Source organism: Mus caroli, chromosome 11 (assembly GCF_900094665.2).
Source record: "Mus caroli chromosome 11, CAROLI_EIJ_v1.1, whole genome shotgun sequence".
NCBI lineage: Eukaryota > Metazoa > Chordata > Mammalia > Rodentia > Muridae > Mus > Mus caroli.
The window spans coordinates 90,787,890-90,809,411 of NC_034580.1; the positions used below are offsets into that span (position 1 = coordinate 90,787,890).

The 21,522-nt window shown below is 50.9% G+C and overlaps 1 protein-coding gene across 2 annotated transcripts in view; it reads right to left on the reverse strand.

Annotated features, from left to right (window-relative positions):
- Positions 1-2,671: 2,671 nt before the first annotated feature.
- The window catches only part of Itga3 (integrin subunit alpha 3), a 31,761-nt gene continuing 12,910 nt past the window's right edge, over positions 2,672-21,522 (reverse strand). The window contains exons 5-26 of one of the 2 annotated variants that reach the window (XM_021175585.2): positions 21,043-21,129; positions 20,450-20,660; positions 19,769-19,965; positions 18,013-18,101; positions 17,781-17,917; positions 17,549-17,635; positions 16,268-16,335; positions 16,023-16,159; positions 15,331-15,480; positions 15,144-15,241; positions 14,783-14,930; positions 14,543-14,614; positions 13,957-14,036; positions 13,796-13,873; positions 12,362-12,464; positions 12,019-12,201; positions 11,511-11,633; positions 10,729-10,842; positions 9,730-9,828; positions 5,114-5,239; positions 4,642-4,783; positions 2,672-3,960 (exon numbers count right to left, since the gene is read on the reverse strand). In XM_021175585.2, coding sequence (XP_021031244.1) covers positions 4,673-4,783; positions 5,114-5,239; positions 9,730-9,828; positions 10,729-10,842; positions 11,511-11,633; positions 12,019-12,201; positions 12,362-12,464; positions 13,796-13,873; positions 13,957-14,036; positions 14,543-14,614; positions 14,783-14,930; positions 15,144-15,241; positions 15,331-15,480; positions 16,023-16,159; positions 16,268-16,335; positions 17,549-17,635; positions 17,781-17,917; positions 18,013-18,101; positions 19,769-19,965; positions 20,450-20,660; positions 21,043-21,129 — 2,498 coding nt within the window. In that variant the 3' untranslated portion in view covers positions 2,672-3,960; positions 4,642-4,672. The remainder of the gene's footprint in view (positions 3,961-4,641; positions 4,784-5,113; positions 5,240-9,729; positions 9,829-10,728; positions 10,843-11,510; positions 11,634-12,018; positions 12,202-12,361; positions 12,465-13,795; positions 13,874-13,956; positions 14,037-14,542; positions 14,615-14,782; positions 14,931-15,143; positions 15,242-15,330; positions 15,481-16,022; positions 16,160-16,267; positions 16,336-17,548; positions 17,636-17,780; positions 17,918-18,012; positions 18,102-19,768; positions 19,966-20,449; positions 20,661-21,042; positions 21,130-21,522) is intronic. The other variant, XM_029483933.1, reaches the window with a different exon arrangement.

A 21,522-nucleotide genomic window follows, 5' to 3' on the forward strand; every position in this document is an offset into this window, starting at 1 on the left:
GGTTTCTCACTCCTATGATGGACCCAGAACGAACACTTGCAAAATCCGGAACCAGTATGCGAGCTTATACTAAGCTATCCTATATGCGTGCAACCCGCTGACTTCCATAAATATCCAAAAGGCCCAAGAAAAGGTCTCTCTCTCTCTCTCTCTCTCTCTCTCTCTCTCTCTCTCTCTCTCTCTCTCTCTCTCTCTCTCTCTCTCTCTCTCTCTCTCTCTCTCTCGTGAAAAACATCCGAAATCAGGGTGGGAGTGTAGCTCAGAAGGCATGGCTCTTACTCAGTATGCATGAAGCCCTGTATTGATCTCTGGTACTTGGAAAACAACAACAAAAACAGCCAGAGCCAAACCCCTTAGGACAGGCAGAGGCAGGAGCAGGAGCTATGGTCAGTGCTAATTTTAGTTAAGTTCCATTTTATGATTACCTCGCTCATTTGACTGAGCATAAAACCTTGCGCGTCTTGCACAACCACCTAAGAAGGTAACCTTCTGTGCACCTAACCCGAGACGAGCAACTGTCTGTGCCGCTGGCTTCCTTATTACGATTCCCCGGGAGCTAAGGCATCTTAGCGGTTAGCGGCTTGGGAACCCAGCCCAGTCTTCTTAGCAGTTCCCTGCCTCTTCCCTGCGAAATGTCATGCGCCCTCTTTTGGTAAAACTTGGTATGTGCCCCACTCTCTGGGCCTTCCTAGGTTTCTTAGTTCATTACTATTGATTATCCTGTGGTTTCCCGGCCTTTACTACGGTCCTGTAAAGCACAGGCAGGATCGAGGCTTGGCCTTTAGGAGGGCCTGGTGATCCTCTTGGAGGCTGAGGCAGGAGGAGATCTGTCCAAGGCCCACCTGAGGCAGTGTGAGTTTAAGTCCAGCCTGGGTAATTTAGTAAGATCTTTTCTCCAAAAGGGAGAGAAGGGGGGTTTGAGCTGGTAGTAACTCAGTAGTAGAGAGTTTTCCTAGAATATGCAAGACTATGGGTTTGATCCTCAACCACCCCCCCACACACACACACACACTGCAAGTTATAACAGTTTAACTGTAGCCAACACAAAACAAGAGTTCACCTTGGAAAGTGTAATGCTATGGGCCAGGCACTGCTTGCTGGATTACTATATCATTTCCTCCATTTTATAGGCAGGAAAACAGAATTTGCAAGCATTCTCAACTACAAATCTGGCCTGTTTGGTTCCACCACACAGAGCCTTTTCACTTGAAAAAAAAAAAAAAAGTATCCGTGTATACCTTTAATCTCAGGCAGAGGCAGGAGGATCTCAGAGTCCAAGGCCAGTCTGGTCTACAGAGTGAGTTCCAGGACAGCCAGGGCTACACAGAGAAACCTGTCTTTTTTTAAAAAAAAATTTTTTTAAAGGATCTATATATAATCTGTATGTGTGTGCACCCAAGTGAGTTTTTGCATACCACAGCACACAGGTGCCTGTGGGGCTGGAGGGCATCTGCTTGCCTGGAATTGGAGTTACAGGTGGTTACGAAGCTGGTGTAGACGCTGGGAACGCAGCCCAGGGCCTGTGCAAGAGCACACATAGTAAGTACTCTTAACTGCTGAGCCATTTCTCATGGTCCACCTTTCCACCTCTTACTGGAGCCTTTCCAGTTATCCCAGTATCCACTTTAGCTCCATTCCTTAGCTTCATCTTTTCAGATTGCCAGGCTTAACAACTCCCAACTCCATCTACCTGCCGCCTTGCCCCAGCCTCTAATCTTTAAACCACTGACAATGCTATCTCTTTTCACTTGGAGAGGTGACAGGGGGGTGGGGGTGGGAGGGGGCGTTCTGGATCGTTCTTCTCAACCTCCTGTACCTATTCTTCAGGTCTTGGCTGCTTAGCCAAGTCCTTTTGCTGAGCTCCTGGGCTGGGCTGGGCTCCCTATGTGCCTCTCCTGATCTTAGGATGACATGAGAGCTTCTCACAAAGTGGGCTAACGGCTGATTCATGGGTCTTCCCCACTGGACTTTAGTTTAAGGAGGACACGGGATGTGTCTGACCTAGTCATTGCTTTATTTGCAGTGCTGAATACACAGCCTGGCATGTAGTAGAGCAGACAGACAGAAGAAAGGAAGTGAGGTTGGCAGAGAGGCTTCAGGGCTGTGAGGGAGGATCGCTAGACATCTACCAGCCTAACAATTAGAGATGGTGGGTAGCACAGAGGGTGTACTTTCAAGGGCCAGGCCAATTGGATGGGACCTCTCTTCCTCCCCCTGCCCCCTCTCTCCCTTCCTAAAGTCAGCTTGGGTCATACCTGATACCCTAGCACGGAAGAGGACGAGTTCAAGACCATCCTGAGCTATGTAGTTTGAGATCAGCTGGGGATGCGTCAAGTTTGTTTTCAACTCCCTTCCCATACTCCCTCCCTCGCCAAATCCAGGCCAGGAGCCTAGCAATAAATGGAAATGTTTGATGTCAAAATGAACCCAGCAGGAACAGGCCACAAACTCTGACAGGTAAAGAAAACACTCCCCCATGTCGCTCTCCCTAAAACTGGATTTCCGTGAACTCTGTGCTTGAATCAAAATCTCTCATGTGTGGCTTGCTGTGGGGTGCAAGGTCCATCATCAAGGGACCAGCGAGGGAAGGTTATTACCCCTCCAGACTGAACTGAGATTGGTCAGGACGAGGGGGGGTCGGGGCGGGGGCAGGTAGGAGCAGACACAGCAGTACCAACTGGGAACAGTTTATTTATTTTAGTGAGAAGCCCATATACAAAGAAGGCACAGGATCAGGGAAGTTGTTATAGTACCGTGGGGTGGAGGGGACAGAGCTGGGGAGTGGGCCTGCCTGTGGACTGGGATGGGGAGAGGACCTGGGAAATCAGCCTCTACTGCTAGAATGGGGATGCAGCCCCTGGGGGAGGGGAAGAAAGCCACAGGCAGCTCAGAATCTCATCTCTGTGGTCAAGGGAGCAGAGTTAAGTCTGGCCAACTGGGGCAGGGGCTGGGCCCTCCCCTGCCATGCTACATTCAAGTATCACACCCCACGTGGTCTCGTGGGGATCTCCAGGCCTTGCCCAGACTGAGGTGGTCAGGATGGATCAGAAGTCTCTCCTCTTCGTCCTACCAATGTCTGCTGCGCCAGGACCCTGCCCTCTGAAGGATGCCGCCATGCTCCAGGTCAGTCCCAGCACAGTGTGTGCGTCCAGGCTGCCCACGGTCTCTCTTTGTTCCTTTGGGCTGCGTTTCTTGCCAGCTCTATCTGTCGCCACGATTTTAGAGATGCGCCCACAAAGCCCATCCTGGCGACCTGCTTTCTAGTTCATTGCTCTTGCGTCTGAGCACGCAGGCCGTAAGAACATCCCCTGGCTAGCCTTTAGTGTGGCCCTGCGCTCCAGTGTCTGGCAGGAATTGCAGCCGAGCCTGACTGTCTCCTCCTCGTCAGTAGTTTTATTCTGGACAGTAAACTCCATCCATTGACAATGGCTCAAGGGGGATTCAGTGTGGAGGAGCGGTGTCCCCACATCAGGGACCTTTTCCTCCTGTCTCCCAGTAGAGGCGCTTTGGCTTAGTTTTGGCACAGACAGAGACTTGGATACGGCACCCTCCATGGTATATCAGAGCAGACCATTAGCAGTAGGCCCTGTGTGTGTGTCCAGTGTGCAAGGGCTGTGCTGGGCTCAGCATTGCAAGGTCTTGAAGGAGATTCCAGGGCCCCAGAAAACATGCCTGCACTGAAGAGGGATAGATGCCTGAGCCTGCTGGTGCCAGCCAAGGGCGTGGCCCCCTTTGGACTGTTGGAGTCATAATTTATGATAAATAGGAAGGAAGGCAGCGCCGGGAGGTTTGTCGGGGAGGGCATCAGTAGTATCGGTCCCGAATCTGCCAGCTGGTGACCCAGTGCTTCTTGGTGGGTATCGTGCTCCCTGGAGGTGGGTAGCGGTCCTCCTCCCGGATACGCACTGCGTGGTACTTGGGCATAATCCGGTAGTAGCGGGTCGGCTTAAAGAAGTCACACTGGGGTTTAGGCAGAAGAGAAATTGTGTCAGTATCCAGAATTCAAGCAGGAGAAGGTCTGCACCCCCCACCTCCGCCGCCCCCCACCCCTGTGGTCCTTACAGCAGGCCATAACTCAAACAATCCCAACTTCAGTATGAAATGGGCAGATGAACATCCCCACCCCAGGCCCAGAGGAAGGAAGGGCTGAGGAAGACAAGAGGAGAGCAGAGGCAGGTGGAGACTAAGCAGCTGCAGAGATTGTGGACCAGGAAGATGGGGTGGTCTCAATGGCCAGTACTAGAAGTGGGTAAGACAGTTATCCTAGGGAGATGGTGGGACTCAAGACAAAAGAGATTGGCCTCCCTTGCCCGCCTCCTTCCTTGTGGGAGGAGAGAGGACTTAGAGTAACTGTGGCCATGCCTGGTGATCAGACAGAGACAGGCCCTGACTATTTCTCTTTTTCAGTCCTCCAGAAAGCAGCACGCTCGTTGGGAGGATTTCCCAGCATGCTCTTGGGATTTTAAGCTCCTGAGAGCCAGGTGGAGGTGGGGGCACCGGGGACAACCAGAATGGCCTGCACTTTGGGGTGGTAGACAAGTTGAGATCCAAGCAGACCCCAAGGCAAGAGGAGCAGACAGGACAGAATCAGAGGTCCCAGGCAGCTGGGGATTCGGAGAGGAGATTCATAGGCCATGTTACCCGGGTGGGCCGGGGCAGGGGGGCTGACCCCTCAGTAGTCGTCGGTCAGCCTTTCTGTCTCTGACGGCTGGCTCTTCATCTCAGCCTTCTGCCTCTTAGCTTCATACAGGGCACGAGTGCGGGCTCGCTTGAAGAAGCCGCACTGGAGGGAGGAGGTGGGGGTGGCCATCAGGGTTGCTGGTAGACCTGGCCACCAGCACTTGGGGAGCTGGGGCTTAGAGCTGAGGAACCTGGAAAGCTAAGTCCTGAACCCAGCTTCCTGGGTAGCCAGATACCAGAGCCCCTGTTCCCCTTTGCAGCCTGCAGCTCCCTGGGGCATGGGTGGGCCTGGAAGCTAAGGGGAGGGGCAGGGAGTATCTGGGATGGAGATGAGGAATGGGATGCAGAGCCACGGGGTGGAGGGAGGGTGGGTGAGCGGTGCTGGCACTGGCAGGTCTGAAGTGGGAAGCCCCAGTAGGCTAGGAGGCTCTACCTTCCACAAGAGGATAATGATGAGCCCCAGCAGCAGCAACCCAGCACCCACGGCCACCAGCACCAACCACAGCTCGATCTCAGCCGGCAGCTCCTCCACCAGCTCTGAGTCAATGTCCACAGAGAACTGCAGAGGAGAGACAAGTGCTGGGTTAGCCTGCTGAGACCCCACATTTGGCCATTTTCTCTGTCTCCACCCAGCCCATGTCCCTGTCATTTGACCTACAGCCACTAGGGGGCAGTCAAAGAGTTAAAAAGCCCCCTGCAGTACTCATGGACACCAGCAGGTCTTAGCCGAAGATTGGCCACAGGGGCAGGCTTAGATCTGGTAGGCAGCCTGATGTCTGAGTTTGTGACACACACACACATCTAGACTTGCGTGCCAACTCCGTTTCTAATAAGTTGTGTGACCGTGGGCTAGTATCGTAATTTCATCTCTCTCTAGTTCTTTCATGTGCTCTGTAGAGACTATTTGCAGTTATTTTACAGTATAGCCATGGCCAAAAGCATGCGTTCGGAAGTTAGGCTACTTGAGTTCATGCCCAGCGTTGCTATTCACACTGGCTGTGTGGCCTTGAACGAGTTACTCAACCTCTCTGTTACTGTCTGTAATCTGGGAATGCTAATTTCCTACCTCAGGGGCTGTTGGACAGGATTAAATGGTGGTTAGCATGGGTGGACTGCTCCGAGTGGCTCTTCATAGTTATTAAAAACACAGACAACGCATAGCAATCGGCATGGTTTTTCCCCTCTATGGTGGCATGTGTGTGGTCATTATGTTCCCGTATGCATGTGTGTGTATAGGTTAAATAGCCTTCTGATGCTTTGGATCATAAGTGTTTCAAATTTGGGATTTTGTTTTATTTGTGGCTCAAAAAGTTCCCAGTTTGGAACGTTTGCAATTCCAGTGTTTGGAGTAGAAGTTCTCTACATGACTATGCTGATTTTTCACTTCTTTTAACATTATTTTGATTCAAAAAAAAAAAAAAAAAGGTAACAGAGAAAATTAAGGGTCTCCAGTAGTTCTGTGCTCTGGAAAAGACTGTTTCCACAGTGAACAGTGGTTAGTGTGCACTGATGATCCCAGCAGGAGGAAAGAGGATCAGAAATTCAAGACCAGCCTGCACGACAAGCGGCCACTACCTCCAAAGAACAAACAAACAAACAAGCTGTCTTGGCCTTTGATCCTAGCATTGGGAGGCAGGGGCAGGTGGATCTCCATAAATTAGAGGCCAGCCTGGTCTACTTAGTGAGTTCCAGGACAGCCTGAGCTACACAGAATGAGCCTGTCCCATGAATGAATGAATGAATGAATGAGTGAGTGAGTGAGTGAATGGATGGATGAATGAATGACAGAAGTGCAGAGTAAATCTCTGTACTGAACTTTTCTATTTTGGGGAGAGGGTCTTGTTATGTTAGCCCAGGCTGGCCTCAAACTTTTAATCCCCTCTCAGCCTCCCACATGCTGAGATTATAGGCATGCATCTGTGTCCCCTCCCGAGCCATCTCCGTATTTTTAATACACCTGGCCCACGCTGATAGAATCACACTACATGCACACTTCTGCAAGCTTCATCTTCCCCAAGTTTTTTATGAATAACATCATCTTTCTGTCTCAATGGATAAAGGCCAATCTGATCTCTTCTGAGGACCGCACACGCAGTCATTGTAGAAATGGACCACATTTTATTGAGCCAATCTCCTACTGACAGACATTTAGAGCCTTTCCAATTCCCTGCTCTTATTAACAATGCTCTAAAATACCCTCACATTTTTATTTATCTTTGTATACTTGTCCTGTTAGCTCTTGAAATATATGAGCATGTGCCAAATCAAAGGGAATGGGTGCTTTAAATTTTAATGACTATTGACAAATTCACCTCCACAAAGGAGCCACCAATTTAGACTCCCATCAGCAGTGCTTCCCGCCACCGAGCACAGCCGGATGGCGTGTCTCTTTTTAGTATTTTCCAATCAGATGGGCAGACCGCTCTTCTTTGTTGTTTTTATTTCTTTGACTTTTAAGGTTTTTTTTGCTTAATTTGTTTGTTTGTTTGTTTTTAAGACAGGGTCTCAATATTGTGTAGCCTTGGTTGGCCTGGAACTCACAATGATCCTCCTGCCTCAGCGTCCAGAGTGCTGAGATTAAAGGTATACACACCAGTATGCCCAGCTAAAGGGTTTTTTAGACAGGGTTTCTTTGTGTAACCACCCTAGCTGGCCTGGACTTTGCTTTGTAGACCAGGCTGGCCTCGAAGTCACAGAGATTCACCTGCCTCTGCCTCCATAGCACTGGGGCTAAAGGCGTGTGCCACCATGCCCAGCAGGTTTTATATTTTAAATGTTAGAATTTAATATTAAATTGTGTATATGCATGTGTGTGTTGTGTGGGGATATGTGTATATTAGTGCAGACTCCCCTGGAGGTAAGGAGAGGTTGTCTGATCATCTGGAGGTAGCATTACAGACTCTAAAATTAATGTATTAGCATCTTGTATAAATTGTGATATTATTGATACATAAATCTGATTGGTTAATTAAGAATCTTGATTCTACTGGGGTACTGTGTATTGTGATGTGATGGCTGACCGTGGGGTGCATAGTAGCAAAAGAAACTTGGTGGGGGGGCTCGGGGGTGGGCACCAGAGAGATTGACCTTGCGGGAGCCCTGTGGTCCAGCATGGCCAGAGAATTGGCCCCTCAGAGAGTTGACAGGTTCATTTTTAAATATTTCCCGCAACAGTAACACACAACTTTAATTCCACCACTTGGGAGGCAGAGGCAGGCAGATCTCTGTGAGTTTGAGGCCAGCCTGGTCTACAAATTAAGTTCTAAGCCAGCCAGGGATACATTGTGAGACCCTGTCACGGAGGAGGAGGAAGAAGAAGAGGAAGAGGAGGAGGACAAGGGAGAGGAGGAGGGAGAAGAAGAGGAAGAGGGAAGGGAGGAGGAGGGAAAGTAGGAGGAAGAGGAGGACGGGGGAGGAGGAGGTCTGTAACATGACGACATTTCCAGTGTCCAGCCTTTTCCCCACCCTTCTTTGTCCCATTGACTTACTTTAGGAAATGCATCCCAGAGTCCTTCACCAGCCTTCCATAAACCCCGCTTTGTGTATCTCCTATGTATTTTCACTTATATCCTTTTCACAACAAATCATTAGGAATCTGTTATATTTCTTCTTCCAACTTAGAACATCCCCGACCTCCCCCCTATCAGAATTTCCTGACTCTCACTTGGACTGGGATAATTTAAAAAAATCTGACGATGAGAGAATATTCCCTATCCATAACTTTAATTTTTTGTCGTATGTTTATCTCCAGGTGCTTTACGCTCTTTCAGCCGTACATACGTGCATTGTTCTTGTTCATGATTTATTGATTGGCTCGGTTTTGTGAGACAGCCTTGCTATGTAGCCCAGGCTATCCTTGAGCTCACTAAGTTGCCCGGGCCAGCCTCCAACTTGAATCAATGCTTCTGTACCAGCTTCCAGAACACAGCACTCCAGCACGGCCAGCCCTTCTTAATTTTTATTTATTTACTTATTTTATTTTATTTGGTGGGGGGGGGGTGTTGAGACAGGATCTTTCTATGTAGTCCTGGTTGTCCTGGGACTCACTATGGAGACCAGGCCAGCCTTTAATTCACAGAGATCCACCTGCCTCAGTTTCCCAAGTGCTGGGATTAAAGTATGTGCTACCATGTCCTCTGCCCTACCTTTAAAATTGTGTGTGTGTGTGTGTGTGTGTGTGTACATCTATGTGTATGTCCCCTGTGTGCCCTTTTGGAAGCCAGAGGTCAATGTTGGATGTCTTTCTTCTATCATTCATTCTCTACCTTTTTAAAAGATGTGATATCTTTCAATGAACTAGTAGCTATTTTGTCTAAATTGGCTAGCCATCAAGTCCCCAGCATCTCCCTGCCTTCACTGACCTACAGCTGAAGTTACACACATGGGCCAACACACCCAGCTTTTAACTGGGTGCTTGGGTACTGAAGATCCGAATTCAGGCTTTCATGCGTGTTGAGAAAGGCCTTTGCCTGCTGAGCCATCTTCCCAGCCCCTCGTTTTTAGTTTTGAGGCAGAATATCAGTAAGTTGCCCAGGTTGGCCTTGAATTCACTATAGCCTAGGCAATCCTGTGACTTAATGATTCTCTTATTCTGTCTCCCAAGAAACTAAGGTGGCAGGCCTCCAGCATCAGGACCAGCATCATTGTCCTCTTAGAAATGCTCTGTGCTGTGTGGCCTGGCCTGAGGCTGCTGCACACCTACTCACCTGTGGCCTCCCTTCCCCCAGCCTGGAACCTGCTTGCTCAAAGGTGGAGCTACGTGCTCATTCGTCCTGTCACGCCTACCTACTGCTGGAACCTGCCTTTGCTGCCTGGAGGCACACACGTGTTCNTCCTGCTACTGGACCCTGAGTTACTTGGCGGGATATTGGGTTCCCTCCCCCTTCCTTTATAACTGAGTGTCTGGAATTAGTAAAATTGAGCTTTGATCAGGATTTGTCTTAGCTCCATTCTTTCTTCCGCCCCGTCTAGATTCCTCTCTTTTCAGCGAACTGCCATTCTCAGTTGAACCATTCGTGTTGTGGACTGCGGGCAGGCCGCAACACTCACCCATGTGGTCTTGTTCTCCATGTTGATGGTAGAGATGCTGGTTCTCAGGAACAGGGTAGCCCAGCCATCTACCCTGACTCTGTCAAAGTCTTTGTAGTCCTACCAAGAAGACAGAGGGGTCAGAACTAGCAGCTGAAGTCTCTCTTGGCCTCCCTCTTTGACTCTACACTCTCTACCCTCTTCAGTGCCCCACCAGACAGCACCCTCAAAGGATCTGTTATCCAACCTCCCCTGCACACGCTAATGCCTGCCATTCACTCCTCTGTGCACTGGGCCCTGTGCCGATGCCAAGACAGCAGAGACAGGGAAAGTCATGGTCTAGGTCTAGGCCAGGCTCCTGGACTAAATCTATCCAGCACCTGTTTCTGGTAGATAGCCACGCCCTTAGTTCATTTACCTAAGGTGACTTTTGTGGTCCAGTGTTGGAAACTGAGTAGATATGACAGAAACCAATCAGAAGGATAGATAGTCTAGTATTAAGAAAAGGTTAGACTAGGTAGCAAGAGAAGGCTGGTATAAGGGTAACCCTAACCTATCCAAGCAGGACAGGTGACCCAGGTAACTTCCAGGAAAGACGTGTTATTCAGAGGAGAGAACTCCAGCTGCTGAAGTTAGCTAGGATCTCAGAAGTGAAGGTTGCTGGAGACCTTGGTGACTGAATAGGGAATTCACGCACAGAGACAGAAAAGAAAACAAACAAACAAACAAACAAAGCTGGCATTCCAGTGGGCAGGGGGCACCAGGGGCAAAGGCATAGAGATAAAATGTAAAGGACATATAAAAGGTTATTTTGGAAGTATTACACATTCACACACATACACGCAACCATAACACCAATGTGGTCACAGTAACAGACACACAACTCTGCAGAACATGATACTGTATTACACACACACACACACACACACACACACACACACACACCATGGCTTCAATCCCTCCCTGTCACTCTCCTCACCCCAGTGGGTAACAGTAAAGACCTCCAAACCCAGCACTAACCTCAATGAAGGTGCTGTTCCACACCCGTGCCTTCACGGTCACATTGGTAATGTTGGAGGCGTCTGGAAGGGGGCACTCCAGCCACACGCAGCGGGCGCGGCCATTGGAGCAGGTCTGAGGTGGACAGGAGGACAGACGGGGGACAGCCTGAATCTCTAGACGTGGTGCTGGCTCCTTACCTTCTACCCTCCTAGACTTCATCCCATCCTGGAGTGACATGGGGTCTGGTCGTTGTTTTTCTCATTCCCGTTTTTCTACTTCACGAACATACATGCAAGATGGACTCTCGGGCCAAGCTCATCTGACTCAGGGAACACAAGCGTGAAGCATAGCCCTGCTCAGGCTGGCAAGGTGCAGCCTCAGACACCTCTTCCAAGCCAAGCACGTTGAGCGTTGTCTGTTGTCTTGGGATACCCCTGCAACCTCTCTAATCAGTTAGGCTTCCCCCTGGGTCCCCATATTTTCTTCTCAACCTCTTCCTGCATAGACCACTCTGCTCTACATATCCTCTCCACACCAAATGCCCAAGCTACACCCAACAGGGTGTGAGGCCTCAGAATCTGCCAGCACTTCCTCTTTGGGTCCATTGTGTTGGGTGTGCTCTAGGATAGGAGGTAAGTCTGTTTTTCTGTCAGGAGGCTCTTGAGGCCCAGGTCTACAGCACCTCTCTAACTGGTGTCTCTGTGTGAATGGCTTCTATCACCCTTGCTTGTAGGCCCCTGATGCCCATGAGCCTTGTGCCAGGCTGTGCAGTCCTCCCTGCCTCTGCCCTGGCCACTCACCAACACAGTCTCAGACTTGGCTTTTTTGGCAGCAGCTAGCGTGACAGGCGGGGAACTCTGGTCTCCCCCTGGATCCAGTTGCCGCCGCCGGCGCTGTGGCGACAGTGGTGTGACTCCAGGGTCCTGAAGAGGGCAGAGATATGTTGGGAAGGCAGAGAGAGATAGAATAGCTGATAGGAGGGCTGGGGAGATGGCTCAGCGGTTAAGAGCACTGACTGCTCTTCCAGAGGTCCTGAATTCAATTCCCAGCAACCACATGGTGGCTCACAACCATCTGTAACGGGATCTGATGCCCTCTTCTGGTGTGTCTGAAGACAGCTAAAGTGTACTCAAATAAATAAATAAAAATAAATAAATCTTTAAAAAAAATAGCTGATAGGAGATAGGAAAGGGACAGGAAGTAGTCAGGCTCCCAAAGGCCACCAAGGCAGCAGGGGAAGACACTGGCCTTTCTGCCCTCCGGCATGCAAATGAGACACACGTGGACCATCCCTGATAATGGACTTACAGAGAGAGTAAGGTTGAGAGGGTTGACAAGGTTTCCAGACGGCTGGCAGGGCCAGGACCCATTGCTATGGATGGTGATCTCCGTGGGGTACAGCAGCCACTTGCCATTGGTAACTTCATAGGGCCACTCCAGACCTAGAACCAGTGTGCCCAAGGCTGCCAGCCCATCTCCCACTGGGCTCACCTGTGGGCACACATGACCCGTGTGTCATGGTTACCATCCTTTGGAAAACCACCCACAACTCAACAACACTAAACCCTTCACTTCTGAACTCCAGACTCAGAACAGTCTCGCCTCTGTCTTTCAGAAGAGTGGACATCCTGGATCCCAGAGGTGCCCTTACCTGGAATTCATATTTCAGGGGACTTCCCACATCCTCCACAGTTTTCATGGCAGCCTCACCCATCACTGTGCCACCAAAGAAGCTCTGCAGCCGATGATTCATTCTGGGTAAGAAGACACCAGAGTCAAAGCGGACAGGAGGCTAGAGCCCTGCCAGAGGGGACTGCAGTGTGGATGCGGGTTGCCTACAGTGCCCTTGGCACATACATCCCAGTTCTACTGTGCCCCAGCTGTGCGGCCTCACACAGACTACCGATCCTTCCTGAGCCTCAGGTTCCTCGCCTACGAGGTGGGGTTAGTCATAGTTGGTACAGTATGGGGCAGTGATGGAAAAATCACTAAGAGTCTTTGACATCTTTGCACAGTGGGCTTTCAAGAAGGTGGGAGAGGGGCTGAAGAGATGGCCCAGGGGTTAAGGAAGGACACTTGTTGCTCTTTCAGAGAACTGAGGTTCAGGTTTCGACACCATCTGTAACTCCAGTTTCAGGGGACCTGACACCCTCTTCTGACCTTCATGGGCACCAGGAATGCACATGGTGCAGAGTCAAAATACTCCATATATATGAAATATAATAAATCTAAGAAAAAAATTTTAAGCTGGGGGTGGCTGGGGAGGTGGCTCAGGGGGCAAAGCACTCACTATGTAAGAGTGAGGGTCTGAGTTTAAATCACGCCCCCTGCCCCGAACCCACTTAAAAACTGAGTGCAGTAGCACACATCTATAATCCAAGTGCTCCTTCTATGAAGTGGGCGGGGGAATCCCTAAGACAGGAGGATCCCTAAGGAAGCCCATGGGCCAGCTAGCCTGCATATGCATGCTGGTGAATGCAATGGCCAACAGCAGAAAAACCCCCTGCCCCGCAAAAGGTGTAGGTGAAATGCAATACCTCATACCGTCCTCTGACCTCCAAATGTGTTTCATAGATGCACACATCTGCATTCTCACACATGCACGTGCTCACACACATCATACATACACATACACAAAGGTCAATATCAAGAAAATAAAGTGGAGCTGGGCTTGGTGGCGCACACCTTTAATCCTAGCACTCGGGAGGCAGAGGCAGGAGGATTTCTGAGTTCGAGGCCAGCCTGGTCTACAAAGTGAGTTCCAGGACAGCCAGGGCTATACAGAGAAATCCTGTCTTGAAAAAACCAAAAAAAAAAAAAAAAAAAAAAAAAGTGGAAAATGAAAAGAAAAGAGCAGGGACCATCACCTTAGCCCCAAGTGCTAATCCGGCCCCTCCTACCTGTGTGACATACAGGGAGCACATACAGGGAGCACATACAGGGAGCACTAATACAACCATCATAGCAACCATGGCTACCAGGAGGGCCCGAGACCAAGAGAAGTGTCAGGGGAGTTTAGGAGGCTCCTTGAGGGTAGGGAAGCCCTGGCTCGGGCACAAAGGACTGGGAACAGAGCGGTACCCACAAGCTGAGCGAGGCCTGGAGGGTGTAGTCCACCTGCAAAGTCAGGAGTACGGGCTGCAAGTTGTCCTGGTGACTCGACCTGAGGAGAAAATGCAGCTGGTGAGCAGGAGACCCAGGATGTGAGCTCAGCCCTGACCAGACTCCCTTCACTGGGTCACTCACGTGGACAGCTGAAGAAGTACTGGGAGGGCCCTCGTGTGCAACGTTACCCTGATGACCTCAAAGGCAATGAGCAGCTCCATCTAGCACCAGGGTCAGGGAAACAGAAAGGAGCATTGAAAGCAGCAGGGGGCTATGGCATGGGGAAGATCCAGGCAAGGGGGTCTCCATCCCTCCTCCTTTTCCATCTCTGCCTCCTATCTTAGTGATAAGATCACTGGACATCACTGCAGCTTTGGGGAATCTCTGCCGCTTTTGCGAAACCTTAAGCAAGTTACTGAGACTTTCTAGGCCTGCGTTTCCTATTCCGTGAGATATAGCTATTGTGTTAGGGTAAGTTAGGATGGTACATCAGATAAAAGACGAGGCGCTATCTATAAGGCGAGCATCAGGGCTCCTTGCTTGTGTCTTCCTTAGAATCATGCATAGATCCCTAGTGACTCCATACTTTAGTCTCTGGGCCTCTTCTCACCCCCTGTTGTGCCTTCCCCTCCTCCAACTCTGGTTCTTTGCTTCAAGAAATACCATGAATTGGGCAGGTAAGATGGCTAGAAGCTCGCCAGGAGAGAAGGATGTGGCCAGGTCTCACCCTCTGGTTCCGTTTGAAGGGGTTTCCTAGCTCACACAGGATGGTCTGATTATCAGCTTGGCAGGTCCCAGACTGAGGAAAGAAAGCAAATAAGGTCAGGGTTATACCTGTCTTTCGTCTACTAGAGAGCACAATTAGAAGCCCTGAAGGCTTGTCTACCGAGTAGCAGAGGTACCCCAGTTCCAAAAAAGGTCAGCACACCACAGCAAACGATTGGGGTGCAAATAGCCTGCCACTCACCGGGCGCACTGAGGACAGTAGCAGGGCGGATGGCACCTCTAGGGTGAGCAATGCCTCATGCGCATCTTCCCCAGCCCGTTGGCTGCTCGGTGAATTGGTCACATTGATGCTCAAAAACAGTTTCTTAGTGTCTCTGCTGTACTGGAGCCTGAAGAGAGAAGTCTGGGACTAAGCCAAAAGCCTCACTTCCACTAGGCTCCGCCCCTCGGGCTTCCAGTGCTAGGAAAGCCATTGGGGGCAGTCTTAACCCTGGCTAATTAAAGCACCTCTGCTCACATCCCCCTACCCCTGCTTGCCCCAGTTCTGTCAGCCAGTGAGGCCCCGCCTAGCCCTTGACCAATCAGGGTCACCCAAATACCACCTGCTCAAAGGATGCAGCTGCTCAGACAGGAAGGCTGCTCGCATCTGCAGGTTGCTGTCACACTTGTTGTCTGGCCCGCACTCTTTCTGGAAGTGGACCTGGGGACAGTGGAAGGCTTGAGGAGGCTGTGACCCACACATCACCTTCTGACCCTGCAGCCCTCCTGGCCCGGAGAGGGCCTGCTCACCTCAGTGTGATTCTCCATAGCCTGTGCCTGGTTGAGGACTGGGTAGGCATCCAGAGACCGCAAGCCCAGCTTGAGGCGATCAGGCATGCGCAGAGGTAAGGAGTAGTTCATGGCAATGATGATCGGACGGAGTTTATCGCGAACATTGTCCTGGGGAAGAGGGTGCCGGGAACACAGTCCCCAAGCTGAATCCTCCCATCTCATTAAACCCTAGCCAAAGACCCAGGGAGGGAGTGGGCTTCTTTCTACCCTAACCCCCTAATTAAGCTGAACCCCCCACTTATCCAATCACCAAATCGAGTCCTGCTATCCTGCGCTGCCCTGCCTCGCTGGGACGGGGACTCCCCTGTACTGTTTGGATCTCCCGGTCTACTTCCACCTAACACCATGATGCCCCAAGGAGGAACTGAGCTTGTCCTGAATCTGGGTCCCATTCTTTCCAGACTGGGCCAGAGCCGACACCTCTTTTCCAAGATGATAAGCCCCGGGGCCCCATCTCTACATCTGGACTTACCTTCCTCCTAACATGGGTGACCTGCTGTGTGCGGCCACCATCGGCAGATCCATATTTGCCAGACTAACCTCCCCAAACTCTGGGGATGCCCCTATCTGTGAGCTTTGACTTAGAGGAACACTGACCACCTCTCCCAGCGATCTCAGGGCCCCGTCCTCCCCCACAGCCCCTCTCTCACCATCAGCAGTAACTCCAGTGTCTGGCAACGTGTCTCTGGCATGGAGAAGAAGCCGTGGAAGACAGACGACTGGCTGCGGGCAAATCGGAGCCTGGGTGGGCGTCGGTCCCTGTCAGCCTCCAGTGTGTAAGCCAGGGCTGTGGACAGAGGGGGCAGTCATCAGGTGGCCAGGTGAGCGCGGGATCCCGCCCACGAGTGCACACCCGGTCTCTTTCCCACCTGAGCACGCTGTGCCTAACACTTACTGATGTTCCGCCTGTAGTTGGGGTTCCCAGCGCTCTGGTTGTAGGCAAAGCACAGCTCCACCTGAACACTGTTGTGGATGGGGACAAGAACGCATAGCAGGGCCTGGTCACAGTAGGAAGGATGGCCACGTCCTGCTCTTCACTCCTGTGCTAGGCAAAGAACTCAGGACCCTTGTTGGGGGAAAAGGGGAGTCTACAAAGCTGCAGTGACTTCTCACGACTTCTAGAGGCCACCAGTGGGGAACCTGAGGTCCAGGGAGCAGCAGGGTTTGTGTGATGTTATCAGGTGGCTGATGACCCAGTCCGGGTCTTGGGATCTCCAGATCTTACTTTTGTCTCTGATCCCCTGATTTTCAGCTCTGCCTGCCCCCACCCCTTTTGCTACCAGACAGATATACACTAAAAAAGGCACTAGGGAGGCCGGGTGTGGTGGCGCACGCCTTTAATCCCACCACTTGGGAGGCAGAGGCAGGTGGATTTCTGAGTTCGAGGCCAGCCTGGTCTACAGAGTGAGTTCCAGGACAGCCAGGGCTACACAGAGAAACCCTGTCTCGAAAAAAAACAAAAAACAAAACAAAACCAAAAGGCACTAGGGTCACTGCTGATAGATCACCCTATTAGCAACTGGGTTTTGTTTGTTTGTTTGTTTGTTTGTTTTTGTTTTTAGTTTTTAGTTTTTTTCACGACAGGGTTTCTCTGTGTAGCCCTGGCTGTCCTGGAACTCACTCTATAGACCAGGCTGGCTCCGAACTCAGAAATTCGCCTGCCTCTGCCTCCCGAGTGCTGGGATTAAAGGCGTGCGCCACCACGCCTGGCTGTTCTGTTTTTTTACACCTAAGGTATAGACTACTGTGCTTAGGACTTTTTTTTTTTAAGTAGAATCTCATTTAACTATCTCAAGAGCCCTGTTAATTGGTTATTACCTTTTATACATTATCTGGGACTCAGACTAATAATGTGCCCCGGGGTGAATCTCCCTCCCCACGTCCATCCACCTATGAGCATTCCTTTTCCCCTTCCTTCCATCCCTTAGCCTTCGGAGTTCCCCCTGCTCTCCCCTGGCAGGGAGTGGCTGCGCTTTGAGCCCGATGGTCCAGAGCTCCTGTTCCTAAGCTCATGCTCAGGCTCCTACGAGGAACTTTAACTTTAAATGAGACTGGATAGGGAAGATGTTGCTGACCCTAGAATGCAGAGGCTGATGGCACATCAGGCATGTCCAGGGAAGGGCTTAAGGCCTGAGGCCTACAGAGGGGATAGGAAGAGCTGGGCTGACAGTCTTACCAGGAGGTAGCTGTACAAAGCGCAGGGTCCAACACAGCTGGCCTGGCCACCAAGGTCCTATGGAGGATATTGATGACAGGCCGGGCCCTATAGTAACAAGAAAGCAGACAGACATCAGTATTTCCTGCCTACCCCAGGGCAGGGCTGGGGTTCAGGTTTCTGTGGATCACTGTGGAAGGTAGGCAGATGAGGGTGGAGAAGGGACATGACCCTGCCCAGTCTCTGAGCTCACCGCAGCAGCACGATGTGGTCCGACAGGCTCCCTACTAGCAGGTCTGGGTAAAGGTTTTCATCTACGTCCATCTTCCCGCTCAGGGAGTAGCCAAAGGTGGCCAAGCCTGGCAGTCCGAGTTTCTCTCCATCGATTATCTGAAGCATTGAGGAAGCGGTAGGGACAGGTTCTGAGACCTGCCTGGTGGAGGGTGGTGGGCAGGGGTATCTGACTTGTCCCCACCCGTTCATACCTGCTGGGGCTGCCTGAGGAGCCCCCCGGAGCTGCTGTGGTAGATGTAGACTTTGCCCAAGCCCTCAAATGGGGCTCCCACGGCGATGTCTGGGAAGGAGAGACAGGGCAGAGTCACCAGGCATACAGGGCCCCACAGCTCTTTCACTCTCTGCGGCAGGCCACTGAGCCCAGTGTGGCGGTGTTGCAGTGGTGACCTCACCCTGGCAGAAGTGTTCGGAGCAGCCAAGAAGGAATCTCAGTACTCTAGTGCTCTGGTGGCAATGGAGGCTCAGGAAAGAGGAAGAAACTTCCTCAAAGTCACACAGCAAGTGAGTGCCACAGACAGAGGCCACATTCCCCAGTATAACCCAGGTTTCCCACTTTCCGTATCCCTACCCCCAACAGCCACCCACCCCTTTGGATTCATTGGTTCTTCTAAATGATATTTACTATCAGGACCAGAAAAGAAGCCATTCACCTTTGATAACCACCAACACAGCAATCACAGCATCCATTTCGTCTAACCCTTACGAGAATGTGAGTGTGTGAGTGTGTGTGAGTGTGTGTGTGTGGGGTGTGTGTGTGTGTGTGGTGTGTGTGAGTGTGTGTGTGAGTGTGTGTGTGTGTGTGTGTGTGTGTGGTATATGTGGGGGGGGTGTATGTGTGTGTGGTGTGTGTGTGAGTGTGTGTGTGTGGGGGGTGTGTGTGAGATTGTGAGTGTGTATGTGCGTGAGTGTATGTGTGTGTGAGTGTGTGTGTGTGTGTGTGTATGTGCGTGAGTGTGTGTGGTGTGTGGTGTGTGTGTGTGTTGCTATCGTGTACTTTTATTTACTCCCTTTATAGATGAGCAGACTCAAATCCCAAGGTCACACAGCTAGGAAACTGGATTATACATACAACACTACAGTGGATTTTGCTTCAGTATAACGGAACTTCCCGTGTCAAGACTTTTAAGATGCTAAGCAATGCCTCGTCAAATAAACTCAACACGTTCAATGATCTCAGCCTTTGCCCGACTCATCCGCTACATTTGATCCCAGGCTGGGGTGACTGGAGAGGATGCCAAGGACAGTGAGTGAGCAGACCCTAGGCTGAAAAAACCTGACCCGTCTGTGGGAAGGGCTTGGGCCTGTGGGCTGACCCCTCTGGCATCCATGTCTGCTTTTCTTCCTTTGGCTCTTAGCTGTGTGGTGGGAACTAAGATTGTCAGAGGACTGACTTTTGGTAAGCTAAGTGCTTCCACAGTAATTGGACTCATATCATAATGCGTCCTCCCTATGACTTCTCCCTGAGTCTGATTGTATTGTCCCCCGGGTCCCACAGAACACTGGCAAAGGAATGGCACTATGCCTAGGGCTCCCTCATTGTGCCAGCCCTTTCTTATCACCTGATATGGTACATTTTGACCTTCCTCACGAGGTTTCTAACCTGCTTCCACCCCATGCCACCCCACCCCCCAGAATCACCCTCCAAAGCAACAAGCTATACCTCCACCTTACTCTCGCTATGACCCAAACAGAAAGCTCCGTTTCCTCTGCCTGGCTCTCAGAGCATTCACCAGCTTGACCCCAGTGTACGCTTCGGTAGTGTACATGACATTGCTCCTGTGTTCATGTTGCATGCTATACCGACCGCTCTTCTGTGCACTCTCAACCCAACCCACTTATCACCCTCTATACATCCTCTCTGTTATGACTTTGAGCTGCGAGTCCTGTCAAGCTATGCAGCTGGTGCTCAGTCAGTGAGGGTTCTGAAGGAGGGATACTAGCTCCTACCCTGGAATCCATCCTGGTTGATGTCACCGATGCTGGCTATAGAGATGCCAAAGGCAGAGCGGCTGGGGCCGTGAAGCAGGAGGGAAGGTTGATCAGGGAAGGATGCGCCCGCCTGGTTCATGAAGACATAGACGGCACCCCCTACCTCCTCTTTCCGTTCGAAGTAGTAGGGAGCACCCACCAGGAGGTCCTGCCACCTGCACAGGGGAGGAGTGGGAATGGAAGTGTGAAGCTGGCCCCTGATAGACAATGCGAACGCCATCTAATGAGCACGACTTTGCCAAGGGCCATGCAATTAAGCAAACGGCAGGTCCCACCATGGTTCATGAGAAGGCCAGCACGACCCACCAAACAGAAAACACATGTCACAGAAAAATCATGCAGGCAAAGATCACCACCCCCAAAAAAACACCCTTACCCCATTGGCACCTTATGAATGACAGAGACAGACAAGCAAGCACAGGTGTCATGCAAATGACATGCAAATATCCAGGCTCATGCAAATGACATGCAAACGCCCAGACTTCCAAAAGGTGCAATTGAGACCTTGAAAACAGTGAACCGAAAAAAAATGTGTGAACGGAAAAAGCTTCTACTTCTCTGATCTAGCTTGAGCAAGCCTGCCACCCACCACCTTTCCCCCTGGCCCCAGAGGATGCCCCATGTCCCTGGGATTCTCACCCATCATTGTTCAGGTCTGCCAGGGCAATGGCACTGCCAAAATAAGCGCCCACCTGCGTGCCCTTCAGCACCTGCTTCCTCTGCAGGTCTCCACCTGACTCTTGCTTCAGCAAGAAGACAGCGCCCATATGTTGGTGCCGTGGGGCACCCGTCACAACAGTGATGATGTCCGAGGGATGTAGGATGGCGCTGCCTACCTGCACCGTGTACCCTGGGATGGGGGGGGGGGAGTGTTCAATCAAAGCCCCAATAAATCTGTCCCCTTCAATACTGAACCTATCCTCATTGTCCACCCTCTATTATTTTTCTATTCCTCTGGGCCAAGTTGAGTAACTCAGTGGGCCACAGATCCAGTCCTTGCACACTGGGTTTTGAGCTTCCTGATGGAACTTTGCGTCCGAAAGCTTAAACCATGTGCAGAGTCTCGCATGCAGGCAGTGCTCAATAAGTGTGTGTTAACTGAACAAAATGCCTCAGGTCACATCTGCACTGTACTCGCACCTCACAGCACACACCGGGGGTAAAAGGGCCAGTGTGTTAGGGATAAAGATGGCTCCTCCCATTCTTCAATAGGCCACCAGCACGGAGCTTACCAATATAAAGGTTTCCTTGCTCCTCCGAGCCCCTGTAGCTATATTCAGATAAATCCCAGTCCTTCCGCTGAATCATGTAGCTGTTTCCTGCAGAAAGTTTGGGGAAGGAGAGCAGCAAGAACCAGTCACAACCTTTTCTTCTACGAAGCCCGCCTCCCCACAACAACAACAATAAAATGTGTGAGCACTGTGCTGGTAAATCACTTCCTGGTTTTTTGTTGTTGTTGTTGTTTATTTTGTTTTGTTTTGTTTTGTTTTGTCTTGTTCTCCAAGACAAGGTTTCTCTTGGTAGTTCTGGCTGGCTTGGAACTCACTCTATAGACCAGGCTGGCCTTGAATTCTCAGAGATCTGTCAGCCTCTGCCTCCTGAATGCTGGGACTAAAGGTGTGTGCCACCATTGCCTGCCTGCTAAATCACTTCCTCTCTGAGAATGTTTTTTTGATGTAGGTGGGTAGGTGGGATGGGGCTGGAGAGATGGC